The following is a 19,042-nucleotide window of genomic DNA, read 5'->3' as shown; positions in this document are numbered from 1 at the left end:
TGTCTATTGGTTGACTACTTAACCAATTAACTAATCGATTGTTTAATCATTCAATTAATCCCCTTGACCCTCTATGTGTGTGTGTGTGTGTGTATATATATATATATATATATATGATACACTGATGATATCTATGGCACCTGTACCAGTGGAGCGCTAAGAGCACCGTTCGAGTGTGGTCGCTACCAACATCGCCTTCCTGGCACTTGTGCTGGTGGCATGTGAAAAATCATTTGAGCGAGATCGTTGCCAGTGCCGCTGGACTGGCTCCTGTGCAGGTGGCACGTAAAATACACCATTTTGAGAGTGGCTGTTGCCAGTACCGCCTGACTGGCCTTAGTGCTGGTGGCACGTAAAAGCACCCACTACACTCTCGGAATGGTTGGCGTTAGGAAGGGCATCCAGCTGTAGAAACTCTGCCAAATCAGATTGGAACCTGGTGTAACCATCTGGTTCACCAGTCCTCAGTCAAATCGTCCAACCCATGCTAGCATGGAAAGGGGATGTTAAACAATGATGATGATGATGATGATATATATGATACGCTGACGATATATATATACATATATATATATTTAGTCCACTATAAATTATAGAGCAGTAGAATATTTAGATAAAGATAAGTTATAGCCAGTTTATAGGGTTACCCAGGGTTTCATGTCCATAAAGCATTTAGCTTTACAATGTCTTGTCAGACCTTATGGCTGCATCATCATCATCATCATCATCATCATTTAACATCCGTTTTCCATGCTGGCATAGGCTGGACAGTTTGACTGAAGACTGGCAAACCAGGAGGCTGCACCAGGCTCCAATTTGTTCTGGTAAGGTTTCTACAGCTGGATGCCCTTCCTAATGCCAACCACTCAGAGAATGTAGTGAGTGCTTTTTATGTGCCACCGGCATGGGGGGCCAATCAGGAAGCATTGGTATTGACCATGCTTGAATGATGGTTTTTACTTGCCACCAGCATGTGAGCCAGTCAGGCAATACTGGCATCGACCACACTCAAATAGTGCTTTTTACATGCCACTGGCACAGGAGCCAATCAGGTGGCACTGGTATTGGCCATGACAATGATTTCACTTGACTGAACAGGTCTTCTCAAGCACAGTATATTGGTCGATGATTGAAGGGTACTTTTAAATGGGCCAGTTATGTGACACTAGTATCGGCCACAGCTACAATTTCACTTGGCTTACTGGGTCTTTTTCTTAAAATTTGAAACCAATATTTAATATAATTTATCTGAATCTGAGATTGAGTGAATGCTATAATTACATCTTTTTTACCTTCTGAGTTAAATTCCTGCCTAGGTAATTTTGCATCTTTTCCTTTTATGGTCAATGAAATAAATACCAATCAAATACAGAACTAATCAACCGCTTCTTCTCTCAAACTTTAAAGCAAATTAGAAATCAGTTTATTAAAATAGGTGTATATTTTACAAAGATCCTAAAATTATATGTTTAATGAACAAAAGCAAATCAATGATATAGCTAAATAGTTAATGAACACATTGTTCATGTTTAACAATAAGAATTGTTTTTCGAATGTTCAGTTACTATCATTTGTCATTGCATATCAGTATGTACTAGCATTCAAGTAATTTATCAAATAATCTTCTGATGTACTGTTCATTTGTTTCAGGTTTTTCTCAGTATGAGATCAAAAGGACTCAATAGTTTGTCTGTAGATGATGATTAGCAAAATTCTAATGATTCACAATATAATGGATCAAATGCATGTAGTAAGAACTGTATTTCACCATAAGAATGTCACCAATAATCAGAGCATATTGATTAATGAGAACTTCATTTTCAACAACATATACAAGTTCATTAAGACCTTTCAAACTGTTTCTTCAAAAACTCAGTGGCCTTCTGACCTCTTACATATTTTCTGGGTAAACAGTTACTTTCGTCTAATCCCACAACAGATTCATATATTTCTGGGTTGACGACTGGGATCCAATGACAAAACATATACACAAACATCCAAGCTGTTTCTTTCTAATATGGTGATTAACTTGATACCCTTAATATTCACTATCGCCCTTTGTGCTACTTTTCTTTTCTTCCTACGTTAGAATGCTGCTACTTGTAAAGAGATCAACTACGAAAAAGTATTAAAATCAAAGAGGGGACAAGCCAACAAAATAATTAAATTGCTTTCCTTTAACATTATAATTAATTTGGTACGCTAATGTTCACTATCACCTTTTCTATGTTTTTTTTTTTTACGTTAGGCTGGTACCACTTGCAGAGAACTCATCTATGAAAAATTAGTAAATCCAGTTAATAAAATAAATCTGATAAAATAACAAACGTAGAGAAGGATTTCTATAAATAAAGGTTTATACCTACAATAGAAATTATCATTTATTAAATTCAATATATTTAATATTCTGTGCATTTGTCAGCGCATCTGCTTGTCAAAATGTCATGTATTTAGTTACGTCCCTTTACCTTCTGTATTCCAATACCTCTGAGATCGAATTAACTATTCACCACTCAGTCCAGGATCAATAAAATTAGTACCAGTCACAAAACAGGGTTAACTTAATTGACTCTATCCATCCTTCTTAATATGTAGCCATATGTCTGATATACATTACAAGATATCAAAATGTATCTACTTTCTGTCATTTTGTCAATCAGTGTTGTCAGACCTGATTGAATAGATTTATAATCAAATGTAATCCAGCCGTGATTACGCATTCTTCTTAGAGATATGTCAAAGACTACAATATTAAACACGTCCTTCCACTTACAACAGTAGGGTACGATTTGAGTGCTATTTCAAGCACTCAGACATACTGGCTCCCTCGTCTTTGTTATGCTTTAGCTCCAAGTCAGTGGTGTCTTTCATTTATGATGAAAACTCTTCCAATAATGATCATGTGTTTTCAGGAGGGATATTTAGAAAAACATTATAATATGTGTTATTTTTGTAAGATAAAGATAGTAAGATGGATGAATCGTTAGCATGTTGGACAAAATACTTAGCGGCATTTCGTCTGTCTTTACGTTCTGAGTTCAAATTCGGCCGAAGTCGACTTTGGTCTCTTATCCTTTAATGTTCGATAAAATAAATACCAGTTGAGCACTGGAGTCGATGAAATCGATTAGAATCTTCCCCACAAAGTTTTAGGCCTTGTGCTTATAGTAAGTAGAAAAGATTATTTTTATAAGACAGAAAGGTGTAATTTCAGAAAGAGGTTTAGCGACTACGAATATAATAACATAATACTTATTACATGATTTGGCAATTTTCGTAGACTTTCTACGAGGTTATCTCCTCTTGCCAGCGGAAGTAATTGGATGTGAGACGACCACCGCTAGGAGAAGTAAACATGGATGCCGAAACATCACACAAGACTTGGTGTCTGCAGAATAGTGTGGAAACGGTGAGCAGTGTTGACGAAATATATCGGTACGACAAGAAACAACAGCAGGATATACTCACAGCAAAACCATGGGAGAAAAAGTAAGTAATTTTAACCGATATTAAACGTGAATAAAAACAAAAAAAATTCTGCCAAAGCAGTGCAGAACAAACCTGGCAATCGTTGTGTTCTGTATTCAATGTATTACCGTTGTCAGCTTTGTGTTCTATTTATCTTGAAGCGTTTAATAGAGTACCAATTAAGTATTAAATTGGGTTTCTTTCATTTTATCGTTCTCTGCAATTGTGGCTTTGTGTCTTTGTTAGAATTAATATTAAAGGGTTACTTGGTTAAAATGGCTAGAGCAGTAGATAAAATTCTTTGAGGTATTTCGTTGTGTTGGTGTAAAAATTGCATTATCTTGGGTTTATATGTATATAACATGTATTATATGTATACGACGTATGAGTAATATGTGTTATATAAAAATATATGGCAATATATATATATTATACACACACACACACACACACACATATATATATATATATATATATATATATATATATATATATATTATACACACATACATATATACTTGTTTCAGTCATTTGTCTGCAGCCATGCTGGAGCACCGCCTTTAGTCGAAGAAACCGACTCCAGGACTTATTCTGTATAAGCTTAGTACTTATTCTATCGGTCTCTTTTACCAAACTGCTAAGTTTCGGGGACGTAAACACGTCAACATCAGTTGTCAAGCGATGGCGGGGAGGAGGACACACACACGACAGGCTTCTTTCAGTTTCCGTCTACCAAATCCACTCACAAGTCTTTGGCTGGCCCGAGTAGAAGACACTTGCTCATTGTATATATATATGTGTACATACACATAGTCACTTTTTCGTGCTTACATGGATTAGATGGAATTTGTTGAGACAAATTTTTCTATGGGCAGATACGATACATCTTTGTATATGGGCAGATGCGATACATCTTTGTATACAGTTATGTATACCTCTAATATACACATGTGCGTATGTATACACACACATCCACGCGCGTGCACACAAAGATGTATTGCATCTGGCCAGAGAAAAATCTGTCTCAACAAATTCCGTCTAAGCCATGCAAGCAAGGAAAGTAGTCATGTGTATCTGTGTGCACATATATGTTGATGTGTTTATAAATGTGTGTGTGTGTATGTGTACATATGACCATCACAGAGGAGTTTTAGATTTGTATATGCCAACGATCTTGTTCTCATTGCAGAACCTTTAGGGCAAATTAGAAAATTTCTAAGCCTTGTACTGTGAGATCTTAATGGTAAAGTTTTCCAAGTAAAGGATTATTTATTCTTTTCTACTCTAGGCACAAGGCCTGAAGTTTTTTGGGAGGAGGTAGTTGATTAGATCAACCTCAGGATGCAACTGGTACTTAATTTATTGACCCCGAAAGGATGAAAGGCAAAGTCAACCTCGACGGAATTTGAACTCAGAACGTAAAGACGGATGAAAAGGATTATTTATTCAATTGGTCTCCATAGTTGCAAAGTGACAGTTTTATTGTCACCATTTCAATCATGTAATCTACCCTAACTAGAAAAATCAGCCTTATATTAGAAACTCTGCAGAAACCCTATTACCTATTATCATTCACAAGATGTGTGAAACTCTGAGCACCAATAGAGTGAATCACTGTTATCTTATAAATCTGAAACATTGATATGTTTTGGAAGCTTTTTTGTTTGTACCCATATACATGTCTATGCATGTGTGTGTGTATATATGTAATTGTGAAGAAATGCATCACATTTTAATGTATTTACATTGCTAAAATATTGTTCCCTGTTTCTTTTTATTTTCAGTCCGCATTACTTCAAGTATATAAAAATCTCAGCTCTAGCTCTCCTCAAAATGGTCATGCATGCTCGATCAGGCGGTAACCTTGAAGTAATGGGTCTCCTGCTAGGTAAAGTTGATGGCAACACCATGTTAGTTATGGACAGTTTTGCTGCCCCTGTGGAAGGAACTGAGACCCGAGTAAATGCTCAGGCTCAGGCATACGAGTACATGGCCGCCTATACTGAATCGTCAAAACAAGTAAGTCAAATTGTTTAATTATTCTTTGTTATTCCATGATAGTCCCACCTCTTGTTGTTCCTTTTAATGCAAGGGGCAACTGCTGCACTGAGGTATGCATGTTGGGTTTAAGATATTTTGGCACCTGCTGTTTTGGCATTGTTGATTCAATGCTGATTTATTTGATATCAGACATTTTAATGTTTCTCTTGTTTTCTCTCCCTCTCTCTCTCTCTCTCTCTGAGCATATTTCTCTTTATGTGTATGAAGAGAGGGAAAGTGTTTTTTTTCCAATTGTTTTGAGTTAATAAATTCTCTCTCTCCCACTCAGTCTTCTGTCTGTATGTATATGTATATTTCTGCATGCATGCATGCATGTGTGTGTGTTTGCTGCCAGGGCCAAAAGAGTACTGTTGCTAAAATAGGTTCTTATGCTCAGCCAACTGTGCCAAATCATGTGCGTTCAAACAGTTGCACCTAATCATCTTATTCCAGGGCATGTGATGATAATGCTTGATGAGTGTTGGCAGTGATGAAGTCATATTTCAAGATGCATATTCTTTTCTTCTCTAGGCACAAGGCCCGAAATTTTTGGGGAGGGGACCAGTATGCAACTGGTACTTAATTTATCGACCTTGAAAGGATGAAAGGCGAAGTTGACCTCGGTGGAGTTTGAACTCAGAATGTAAAGACAGGCAAAATACTGCGAAGCATTTCGTCCGGCATGCTAACGTTTCTTATTTCTTTACTGCCCACAAGGGACTACACACAGAGGGGATAAACAAGGACAGACAAACGAATTAAGTTGATTATATCGACCCCAGTGCGTAACTGGTACTTATTTAATCGACCCCGAAAGGATGAAAGGCAAAGTCGACCTTGGAGGAATTGGAACTCAAAAGGTAGCGGCAGACGAAATACCGCTAAGCATTTCGCCTGGCGTGCTAACGTTTCTGCCAGCTTGCTGCCTTTTTCAAGATGCATATTGCAAAAGAAGTAGTGAGGTCATATTTCAAGATGCATATTGAGCCCTTCAGATGAAATGACAAATGCCAAGTGACAATGTACTACTGAGTAGATGTGTCAAACCCATTCCAGACTTTGGTATCAGAGTTAAGAGAAGCTACTACACGAACCATTTCAGTTGTTAATGAAAGATATTACTGATTGGCACAGTTTCAGTTTTTGGTTTAAGACACTCATTGCCTCAATGTTTGAGATGATTTTGTCTTCAAAATTATAACATCATTTTTCAAACTATTTGCCTCATCTATAGAAGATATATTTATGTTATTTATGTAGCCACACTACATTTTAGTTAGTTCCATTTCCAGTCAACATCACGAGGTGTCTTTTTTTATAAAGTTGTACAAAGTTCTTGACTAACTTTCAAATAAGAACCTTTGTTTCTAAACTAAGAGTAATAACTTTCTTATGCACCAGGTGATTAGTGTGTGGTTCATTATTTGTTTTCATTTATAATTTTGATAATATTTAGTGTTTCTTTCAGATGAGTTTTTGCCTCTTATATTTCCTTATTGTTTACTGTTTATAAATAGAAACATATTGGTTTACTTTGGAGTTTGATTAGTCATCATCTTATCTTGTAGACTGAGATTTTGAATTTGATTCTCTTAGATAACTTGGCTTTAACTCTTCCAGGTTACCATAATGGATGCTAAAGCCATCATCATGGTGTAACAATGATGATTCCAAAACATTTTCAATGTGTCACCCTCAGCATCTATCAAGACTTAAGTCTGTTCATGTTATGTACACTTTACATTTGCTTGAGAGTACTGTATTTTGCAGCATATAAGTTGACATATATTGCAAACATTCAAATATCATCACGATCTTATCAAATCCTGCTGCATTTCACATGGAATTTTTGGTCACTCCAAAGTTGTCTTAGTGAATAAGTTAACCTACCTTTTTTTTTGTGGCTGCAAATTTTGGTCTGAAAAATTTGTCTTGTATGTTGGAAAATATAGCAGCTGCTGACAGTTGCTGAATTTGTTCACTGAAAATTACAGTGAAGCACACAGATGAAATGAGATTCTAGCCTCAATTTAGAAATTTGTTTCCCTTTTCCATTACAGTAAAGGTTTGGTTTCTTAATAACTATATCAAATATGAACTGATTACCTTTAGAAATGTTTTCTATTTAGGTTGGTCGTCTTGAAAATGTGATTGGTTGGTACCACAGTCATCCAGGGTATGGATGCTGGCTTTCTGGCATTGATGTCAGCACTCAAATGTTAAACCAACAATTCCAGGAGCCTTTCGTTGCCATTGTGGTAAGTTTAATGCTATAAATTCACTTTTTTTTTTTGTTCCTGATGTTCTTTGATGCATGTTATGAATTGAAACAATTCTTACAATGCATAAAACTGGTGATAAACACAAAAATAATGGTAGTAGACAAATATAATTTTAATGTAACATTTATTACAACGAAAACGTTTATTTCTCTGTATAACCACCCTTTTGGGCAATTATAGCCTCCACATGAGAATGAAATTATTTTGCAGCTGCCGCAACCTCTGCCTTTTTGATTTTGATGATGCAGGTCTTCAAACTGTTGACACTCGAGTGTGGTGAGGCACTGGTCCATGATTGAAGTATACCCCAAAAAAGTAATCAAGAAGGTTGAGATCTGGGCTATTACTGGGCCATATGTTGGCCCTCACAAAAAGTGGCACCTTCTCACTAAGGAAGGCCTGTGTTGCTTTTGACCCATGGCATGGTGCAGAATCCTGGATAAGCACCACATTGTCAAGCCCAAACTTCTGCTCCATCCAAAGTAACAGTGAGTTCTTCAGGATGTCCAGATACTCCTTTGTGCTGATCTTTGAGCCAGACTCAATGAAGTGTGGATCCATGACACTTCCATCACAGAGGTAGAATTCTTAGTCTCAAACACAGGGGGGGGGGTGTCAGGAGAGTTGTATGCAATCACTCGAGAATTTCTGATTTGCCTTATCGTCCACAGTGAACTTCTCATCCACAAACACAAGTTTTTCTTGCACCTTGATGCTTGATGAATAACAGAAGCTTTGAGCATCTCTTGACTCTGATTGTTTTGGCCTTGGCTGTTAGGAAGTGATAGCATCATTGAACATAGCTAGTCATGCCAGGGTTCCTGTTCACAGCTCTGGACACTGGAAAGTGACATGTGTTTCTTTGCAAGAGTTGTCATAGATGTGAACGGGCTGGCTTCAACTGAGCGTTTGAGGCCAGTGAGAAACTTTGGATTGCACTTGGAATCACTTCAAGTCTTGTGTTCTTTTCTATCAATCTTTCCCTCTTCTTTAAATTGTTTATACACACAATAAACTGTTGCTTTTGGAAGTTTCATCAACTTAACAATTTTATTGGTAGTGTGCCCAGTGCATGCCAAAACAACAATGGTGGAACGATTCAGTTGTTCCATGACTTTCTGTTGTCGAATCAGTTCGCTATTTACCTGAAAAATAAAGAGGAGAATTAGATTTGCAAGTAAGCAAAGTTTTGTCAAAAACTGAAATGTTAAACCCACTAAGTCAACTGCTTAAAATTGGTCATAATTTATCTGTAAGACCCTGTAAATTATGATAGTTTATAAATTTTACTCAAATGGATTGTATAAGCTTTTAACAGTGAAATGATAAAAATTAATAAAGACAAAAGATGTAAATTTACTTCATACATTGCAAGTTAATGACTTCTCTCTGCTTTATGTGATCTAGCTAAATTTTCTATATTAGGTCAAAAGAAGTCATAAGTTTTCTCTTTGACTTATTGCAAATTTATTTCATTGCTTAGTTGAAAATTGCAATGCTACTTTGAATCTTCTATATAATATAATTACTACTAGGTAAAATTTAGCATGTTAACTATTTTGCCTCATTACCCACTCCAATATGCTCAGCGTTCCCTTAAGGGTAGTATCATCCATGTTGAAAACCTTTTTCTTTAAGCCTGTCTTTGGTTTCAACAACTACAACCGTCACCAATATACAGTGTGTTATCTATTGCTAAAATATCTACTCATGTTGATATCAAAGTTATTCAGGTTATTGAAATCATAGATTTACTTAGCACTCTTTCATAACAAGCACTCATTCCATTGTATGATTTTTTGTTAGGTTGATCCTGTCAGAACTATATCAGCTGGCAAGGTGAATATGGGAGCTTTTCGTACCTACCCAAAGGTAAGTTGCTTGACTTTGTACAGAGTTTCTGCTGTAAAGTAAATAATGACTTCTTTCTTTGTTTTGTATGACATGATTTTGGTAACTGTCTTGAAATATCTATTTTGTTTGATACACAACAAACCTTCAGTTAACAGGAAAATGAATAGCAATGTTTTATATATTGATAATAAATCTCTCAAATTATTTGTCACCAAATGCCAACGAATGTTGTGTAGCCTTGAGTAGCACAGTAGTATTTTTCAATATCATGTTTATAGATGCAGGTGTGACTGTGTGGTAAGCAGTCTGCTTTCCAACAACACGGTTTCAAGTTCAGTCTCCCTGCATGGCAAACTGTGTTAGTCTCTTCATTTATAGTGCCAGGCTAACTAAAGTATTATGAGTGGATATGATAGTTGGAAACTGAAAAGAAGCCTGTCATATGTGTGTGTGTTACTGTTTCTTTGCCTTGACTTTGTGTGATAGTCGTAAGCATGTGTCACCATCATGCAAGTGGTGTCCTTTGTTTCCAGTGTTCTGAGACTTGATTAATCATGGGCAAATATTATTGGAGACGGTTAGCAACAGGAAAATCTGCCTCAACAAATTCAGCTCCAGCATGGAAAAGTGGACATTAAAAACAGTGATAAGGATGTTGAAAATTGATCTGCTTTGTTCTTTGAATCAAGTACTCATGTTTCGATAAATGTGGTTTCACTGTAAGTTTTGTGTTTATGTATAGTGGTCCTATTGCTTCACTGTACCAAAAAATAATATGTGAACCAATCTATGACTATGGATAAAAGAAAGACTAATGAGAAAAGTCTAGCGATGAATGGCAGAAACAATGTATGAAGAAGCTAATGAAAATGAATAGCAAAAGAAATTATCATAAAAAAATTTGCTACATTGCTTTACTATATGTTGTTGTGCTGCTTCATCATGTCTTGGAAGCCCTGCAAAAGGTCAATGATACTATCCTTTTCTGTGTGACTAAATCTTGAAACAAATATCACTTCTAAGTAGTTAAGCAAGAGATGCAGAGGAATCTCACACAACTTTAGGAAACAAGTCAACTTTTTACTCTACATAAGTATGGAAGAATGGATGCAAAATGGAAGCAAGCAAGAAGGAAAGTACTTGATGTTACTGAGAAGCACTTGTTCTTAAAGTCTGTCTTAGATTCTCTGAATGGGGAAGATCTTGGAGTATATTGATGAAATTGGCATGGTTGAATGTTCAGTTTGTAGTTTAGGAATTTTATTTACTAGGTCTAACAAATGTAGGACTTTTTTTTTTCAGACCAGCACAGGGCCTGTTTCTTCATGAAACTAGTGGTGGCCTGCATATGAATTGTATGATACCCTTTAAAACACACACACGAGGCAGATTTTCTATGGTTGGAAGCCCTTCCTGTTTCCTATCTTCATTTGTTTCTAGACAAGGTAATATTTTTCATGGCCAAAAAGATTATATATATATATTTATATATAAAGGGAGAGAGAAAGAATATTAGATAAATGAACCAATGAAAGAACCTCTCTTTGCATCCTCAACTTAGCAGAAATAACTACCAAATGTCCTTCAAATCACATGCTTCTGTCTGAAAAAAGAAGAGCACATAAATAAGATGATTATACATAATGAATACCTTTGATTATAGGTTTGGTAAATGAGAACAACTCCACAAGTTAAAACACCTAGAGATAATGCAGTTCAGCATTTGTAGAGGCTGTGAAAAGTTTTGATTGATATTGAAACTTGGCAGGAATGTGATAAAATGAGTAGTGTTTGAAACAGAACTCAATCTTTTCCACAGGGTTATCGACCTGCTGATGAGGGACCATCTGAGTATCAGTCCATTCCACTAAACAAGATTGAAGATTTTGGTGTGCACTGCAAGCAGTACTATTCCCTCGATGTATCCTATTTCAAGTCATCGTTGGATCGTAAGTTATTGGAGTCCCTCTGGAACAAATACTGGGTCAATACATTAAGTTCATCAAGTTTTCTGGCTGTAAGTTACTTTTTTTTAAATCTTTTTCTCTTCCTTTGTTTCCCATTACTACTATGTTTATTATGATGGTGGAGCATGATAAAAAATATCTTGATATTAGGTAGCATCTGTTTATTTTCTGAGTTTTAACCCTCTTTCCTGCAACCTTGCTGTTTTATTCTTCCAGGATTGATAAAAGAAATATAAGTCAAATACTGCTGTTAATGTAATCAGCTGTACTCCTCTTGAAGGTTTATAGGATTGTGCTTACATCAGAAATTATTCTTAAGGCAGTGAACTGGCAGAGTCATTGGTGCATCGGACAAAATGCTTTGCAGCATTTCTTCCTGCTCTTTTTTTTGCCTATTGTCTTTCAGGGTTATCAAGTTTTGGAGTTATTGTAATCTACTTAGACCATCCCCTCAAATTGCAGGCCTTGTGCCAAAATTAGAATTATTTTTATTACTAGTATTTTAGAAGTTACTATTGTTAAAATATCAGAAGCAATTGTTGTTACAGTGGTGGTTGCAATGGTAGTAGTAATATATCAGAATTAGTTGTGCAGTTGATATAATATCTTACAGTATTTATTTATGTACCTTTACATTCTGAGTTCAAAAACAACTTTATTATATAAATTCTTATGGAGACTAAAATATGGTGAGGATAATGAGGAAGATAAACATTTTTATTTTTACTAGTTTCAGTCATGCTGTAGCATTGCTTTCTAGCATACAATTGTTTATGTTGACACTAGTACTTATTTTTTTTATTTCAAATATGACAAGGTTTTTGTTCAATGGTCTACCAATTCTGTGTTGTATCTATCACACAACTAGTATTTCACTGGCATTGTAACCCTTGTGCATCATTTGAACAAAAATGAGGCTCCTATCTCATCAGTAATATTTGCGAAATGCATTGTCTGATTCTTTCGCATTGTTTTCTTACAGAATGCCGAATATACAACTGGTCAGATCTTTGATTTATCTGAAAAACTTGAGCAGTCTGAAGCACAACTGGGGCGCTGTGGTTTCATGCTTGGCATGGATGCCTTTGAGAAGAAATCAGAAGACAAATTATCCAAAGCTACTAAAGATGGGTAAGAAAATCGATTTGTTTTTAACAACTAATTGTACTAGTGTATGTCACATTTTAATTACCATTTTCCATGTAATGTCAAATTATGCACTATGCCTACTATCCAGATGATTACTTAACAGAATGCCTGCCATTCAATCTTCTCTGATTAATATTGTATTGGATATTAGTAGAATAACCTATCCTGCTACTACTAAGTCACTGAGTGATTAATTATCTACTAGAGAAATACAGGCACAGGACTGCCCTGCCTGGCATAGCAGAAGTGCCACCTCTTATGAATAGAATAGGATTGTAGGAGCAGAAAGAAAACATGGGCTGTGCAAGTCCAGAGCCAACTCCTTGCTTTCATTCCCAGCAGATTGGTGCCTGACCTGCAGCAGAACCTTCCGGCATGCATCAGTTTGATCAGCCACAGCTGGATGCTCTTTGACCCATCTTCTTTTCCCATGTGAGGTCTTGTCATTGTTGATAACGACTGACAAACATTAAAGATAGAATAGTACAGTTAAAATGGTAGTAACAATTTATAATACCTACTTTGAGTAGTCCCCTGGCACATTATAGAGAAATAAAAGAAGACCTGTTAGTGAGCCTGCTATTTTTTCTGTTTCAAATTTGTGCTTATAATGATGAATGTCAAATAGTGTTAGTAAGATTTACGTAATCATTAAGATTTTAATAGTTAATTCATGTCTTATTAATTATACTTTTGTTTTAAAGAGTACTAGCTGTGATCTTTAATCTCTAAGGTTGGTGAGATTGATACTGTTGGAACATCTGTCAGACAATGCAGCAATTGTTGTTAATATTTAGTCTTTGTTTCACTACACTGTAACTTCTTGATTTCTCTCTCATATCACTCCTCTCATATCTATATGTCATCAGGTGTAAAACTACCATTGAAGCTATCCATGGACTGATGTCTCAAGTGATAAAAGACTGGCTGTTTAACCATGTACATGTTGGAGATAGGAACGAGTCGTCCACACTAGCTATTGATCAAGCAAAACCAGGGACATCTGATGTTGCCATGGTAGTTGATGAAGAGAAGATGTCTACATAAGTGAATGAAAAACTGAAAAACAACAACAAATCCAAAAATAAGACATTATCAAAATGAACCTTTATCACATCAAAACAAAGAAAAATCTCTAAAACATAAAGAAGACAAGTACTGCTATTAAGGATTATTAATATTATTGCTTTCATTGCTGATATTTGATATTCTGAGTAAATGAGGTGATAAGATATAGCTGACACCATTTGGATATTGTTTCTATGGTGGTAAGATATTTTGATGAGTATAATTACTTGATAACGTGAGGATAGCTTGATATATATTAAAAATAGATTAATATCTTAATGATAGCTTGATAATCTTGAGGATAGCTTGAGGTAAGGTGATATCTTAAGAGTCATACAGTTTAATTAGACCATAATCTCTATTTGGTGCTTATTGCAGATTACTACTAACACTGTTAATGTGAACTTGATATTCTACTGAGCTACTTCACATGCAAAGTGCATGTGTTTTATAGATCTGTGTTTGTGTGTGTGTATACATACATACAGACATATATATATATATACACACATGCATACAAATATACACATGCGTGTCTGTGTTAAAGTATTTACTATATGGTTAGAATTGTCTAAACATGCCTGTTAATATTCTGTAAATGGAATAACCCTCTTTGACCATATTTGTAATTAAACACTGACATTTTAAAAAAATAAGAAGAATTTGGAGGTATTTAGTAAAACAATTTTCCTTTTCATTTTGTAGCTGTTGTTTGGGACCCAAATGTGATGGAAGGTTTTAATTTCAATATGAACACTTAAAAATTGTTGTTTAGTCATTCATTTGCTAAGAAAGTCTGTCTATTTAAAATTCTACCAAATATTGGCAATGAATGGTACTAATGAGTGCAGTTTGAGAAAATTCTTTGTCAAAACAAAAACATTTACATGAATACTCTCTCTCTCTTTACTTTTCGTTCGAAATTTTACTGCTTTTTTTTTTTTTTTTGTTTCCTTTGGCTCAATAAACGTTTAGTTTCAGTTGTATAAAAAGCCTTTTCTTTGTCTTTTATTTTGCATCATTGGGGAAAATACAAAAATGATCAATAAAATACCCAGAAACTATTTGACTAAATAAATGTCTTTGATGGCTTTCGGTTGTCTCCCTTCTTTGATACAACATTTTGACTCAGTTGACTTTCTTTTGTCTTTTGTCTTTTCCTGGTATTTAAGTACTAGGATCAATAAATTGATCACTCTACAAATATTATGGACTTGTGCTGTTTGTTTTTTTTTTCTCTCTCTGTGCCATCAGGTCAATGAATACAACCTAGTAAATTCTCTGATTAGCACCATGTTTTTGCCTTGGAATTTTTGTGGAAAAATATGGTTGTTTTCTATTACTTTCCTTTGGGTATTTTTTTTTACAAGATATCATTTTGATGACGTGATACAAATAATTTTACCACACGCAAAAAGATGCTTATTTAAAAAATTATTGATAGGAGAGCTGATTGTTGAATTGGTTGAACGTTAGGCAAAAATGTTTGCCATTACCTTTCTGAGTTGATTCTAACCACTTGTAGGCACAGGTATTGGCTATGTGGTAAGACGTTTGCTTCCCAACCTCATGGTTCTTGGTTCAATCCCACTGCATGGCTCCTTGTGCAGATATCTTCTATTACAGCCCCAGGTTGACCAAAGTCGTGTGTGTTACTTTGTTTTTGCCTCAACATCCAATGATTGCTGTGAATGAATATCACTGTCATGCAAGTGATGTCCTTTGTTCCAGATCCTCTGTGAAAACATGTCTGATTACAGGGAAATATTACCTTGGAAGTAGTTGAAGATTGGTGACAGGAAAGGCATCAGGCTGTAAGAAAATCCATCTTAACAGAATTCTGTCTGAACCATGTCAGCATGGAAAGGTTGATGTAAAAATGATGATGATAATTTTTCATGCTAAAATTTCAAATTTTTAGAATTGGTGCAACATTCAATCAACTCCTAACAGCAATTACTTAGATCCATTCTTTGTCCTCAGTTCAAATCCTGCTATAGCCAACTTTCATTCTTTTGGAGTTTATAAATCAAGTACCAGTCAAATATTGAGGTTGACAAAACTATCAATTTTCTCATATATATATATGGGAGAATTTATGAAAAAAACAACAGACGAAGACCGGTGGTGTAAACAACAAATGGATGTATTAGTTTAACGCTCGGGAATAGAGAAAGTTTATGATGTTTCGAGCTATGCTCTTCAACCGAAAGAAACAAGGAGAAAAAAGATATAAATGTAGTGGTCAGCGATCTATCATGATGCACTAGACTAGACTACCCACAACCCGTTGGGTCACTGGGGAAGTCTGAGTTCCCCAGCAAAGGAGTTTTGTTCTGTGGGTTTTTTTTTTCTTTTCCATGTTATTTCGCACGCTTTCAATGAATGTGACATCAAAATAATGCGTAAACAGCTCCTTTTCCCAGTAAAGGGAAGATTTCACTGCTATTTCTTGCACGTCCTGCTACCATGTAAGAGGTATTTTGGGTCCTTTATCACAAATAGCTGTTACATAGTGGCAGGGCGTGTTAGAAATAGCAGCCAAATCTTTGGAGGTGAGGTATGTTGAGTGCACTCGAAAGAAACCTTTGGAAAAAAAAACTTTTCCACACTGCGGTTACAAACTTGTCTTTTACGAAATATTTATCATATTTTTAAAGTCATTTTCACTTAAAAAATATTTTGCCCATCATAATGTGTCTAATGGAAAGGTTAGAGTTTCTTCCCTTTCAGAGTTATTTTTGGAGTATTTTCCTGTTATGCACTGTTTTGGGTATTCATACCACAAAACCCCGAATATTTCAGCTACTTGTCTGATTTATGTGAAACTTGTTTTATTCTGTTCGTATTCAGATTTCAGGGGCACTTACTTTACTTTCAAAGTATTTTTTCCATTATGTGCCAGTTTGGTTGTGTAACATTGCAAGCAAGCAAGCAATGTATTATAGATACTCTTTAACTCTTTTACTCTTTTACTTGTTTCAGTCATTTGACTGCAGCCATGCTGGGGCACCACCTTTAGTCGAGTAAATTGACCCCAGGACTTATTCTTTGGAAGCCTAGTACTTATTCTGTTGGTCTCTTTTGCCGAACCGCTAAGTTATGGAGACGTAAACACACCATCATCGGATGTCAAGCGATGTTGGGGGAGAAAACACAGACACACAAACATATACACACACATACATATATATATATATATATATATATATATATATATATATATATATACGACAGGCTTCTTTCAGTTTCCGTCTACCAAATCCACTCACAAGGCTTTGCTCGGCCCGAGGCTATAGCAGAAGACACTTGCCCAAGGTGCCACACAGTGGGAATGAACCCTGGACCATGTGGTTGGTAAGCAAGCTACTTACCACACCTTGTATTTATACATATCACTGCTTAGTGCTGCCACTCTGTAATTTGTGGTGAGCACTATTAGCACAGTCATCATACAATGATGAGAATATCATAAGAGAGACAATCTGTCTTATCAGTTCACAGTGCATTCTGTCTGGTTTCTGTGACTGAAGAGGAGGTAACCACTCCAAAATGCTTGCATCCAACAGTCTGGGTAGGTGGCACTGCAAGCTTATTTTGGTGTATTTACACCATTTGTTTACAGTGAGAAGCTTTCTCCATGATAAAAACACAATGAATGGCTTTCTTACGGGTTTAAATATTCCCTGAGCCAGAGGCAGGTAAAAAGCACCAAGCATACTTAATAAAGTGGTTGGCATCAGGAACAACATCCAGCCACAGAAACTATGCCAAAACAAACAATTGGAGTCTGGATATCTCCCAGGTTGGTCAGCTCCTGTCAAACTGTCCAACCCATGCCAGCATGAAAACAGACGTTAAATGACAGTAATGATGATATATGTATGTTTGTGTGTATGTGTGTGAGTTGGTGTCCCCTTGTTTTGACATTGTGTAATAGTTGTAGATAAGTGTCACTGTCAGACAGCTGTATCCTTTCTTTCCAATCTTCTGTGAAAGGATGTCTACCCATGAGGATATATTACCTTGCTTGGAAACAGAGGCAGGTTGCTGTTTCAGGGTATATAATAATTGTCCAGTAGGAGGCGGATGCAAGATTGAAGGGGTAATCTATAAGGCTAGGGTGATACCTAGACCTGCTATCAGCAGTAACAGTATTGTAGCATCCAACAGCAGATTAACTAGACCTCACACCAATACAATTGCCACACCCAGAGATAATAACCAGTCTGGGACCAGCATCACAGAGAGTGTCACCGATGAGCCCAGTACCACCACCACAGATAATGAACATTCCATAGACACAAATAAAGTAACCAGGCTTGCAACGTATGTTACCACCAGCATAATTGCTACGCCTAGAAATGATGACCAATCCAGCACCAACAACATGGAGGAAGTATCTGCTGTTCCCAGTACCACCACCAGCACCATGGATGATGACCAAATACTTATTTTTGACACCGATGAGATGACCATCCCCACACCATGTTACCAAGGGGTCCGATTAGGGCCACAGCCTATGACTGTAAATATATTGGATCTGCAAGTACTTCCTTCAAGCGACGTTTTCTTAACCACCAGTCATCCCTCAAAGTCCCAGAAAGATGGATTGTTAAGTCCCTGGCCCACCATGTGTGTCATCTCAAAGATCAAGGGACTCCGTGTGACATCATGTGAAAATTAATTGATCATCTGGGCCCATATATTAATGGAAATGGTTGTTGCAAGATCTGCATCGCAGCGAGATCCTGAATTCTTAAGGACTATACAAGACCTGGCATGTTAAATAGTCGGAAAGAAGTGTTTTCTAAATGTGTCCACTACTTACTAGAAAATTGGATCTGCCTATTTGCTAGTTAGGCCTTCTTGGGTCTATAAGAGTTGTTTTTTTATCTCTGGTTCAGGGGAAATAACCTGTCTTCATTACCGTTTTTTTTTAAGCTGTATTTCTCATCTGAGTGTTTCCTCATTTCTGTGATGTAGAAATTAAACATTTTTTGCCCTTTTATAGAGTCTGACGAGCTGTCCACAAGGTTTTAGCTTTGTGCTTGCAAAACCTTGGGTAACTCTACGTCCAAGATATAAAATTTTGTTGTAAAATATATATGTATATATACATATATATATGTATACATACATACATACATATATATATGTATTATATATTATATATATATATATATATATATATATATATATATATATATATAT

At 36.0% G+C, this 19,042-nt stretch overlaps 1 protein-coding gene across 1 annotated transcript; it reads left to right on the top strand.

The window, feature by feature from the left end:
- The first annotated feature begins 3,277 nt into the window (after positions 1-3,277).
- LOC106871745 (COP9 signalosome complex subunit 5) lies at positions 3,278-15,034 on the top strand. Its single transcript, XM_014918370.2, has 7 exons — positions 3,278-3,489; positions 5,253-5,487; positions 7,638-7,766; positions 9,597-9,662; positions 11,464-11,661; positions 12,594-12,742; positions 13,630-15,034. The coding sequence occupies exons 1-7, from the start codon at positions 3,356-3,358 to the stop codon at positions 13,805-13,807; spliced, it is 1,089 nt and encodes a 362-aa protein (XP_014773856.1). The 5' UTR covers positions 3,278-3,355; the 3' UTR covers positions 13,808-15,034.
- The last annotated feature ends 4,008 nt before the right edge of the window (positions 15,035-19,042 follow it).

Source organism: Octopus bimaculoides, chromosome 8 (genome assembly GCF_001194135.2).
Source record: "Octopus bimaculoides isolate UCB-OBI-ISO-001 chromosome 8, ASM119413v2, whole genome shotgun sequence".
NCBI classification, from domain to species: domain Eukaryota; kingdom Metazoa; phylum Mollusca; class Cephalopoda; order Octopoda; family Octopodidae; genus Octopus; species Octopus bimaculoides.
Note: the sequence above shows the minus strand (reverse complement) of the source record. Positions and strands in the feature narration are given on the sequence as shown.

What these genes read in the sequence shown, in the direction of transcription:
- LOC106871745 (XM_014918370.2), top strand. Translation starts at nt 3,356, where the DNA reads ATGGATGCCGAAACATCACACAAGACTTGGTGTCTGCAGAATAGTGTG. An exon ending in GCAAAACCATGGGAGAAAAA is followed by an intron (nt 3,490 to 5,252) that starts GTAAGTAATTTT and finishes TTTTATTTTCAG; the next exon opens with TCCGCATTACTTCAAGTATA. An exon ending in AGCCTTTCGTTGCCATTGTG is followed by an intron (nt 7,767 to 9,596) that starts GTAAGTTTAATG and finishes ATTTTTTGTTAG; the next exon opens with GTTGATCCTGTCAGAACTAT.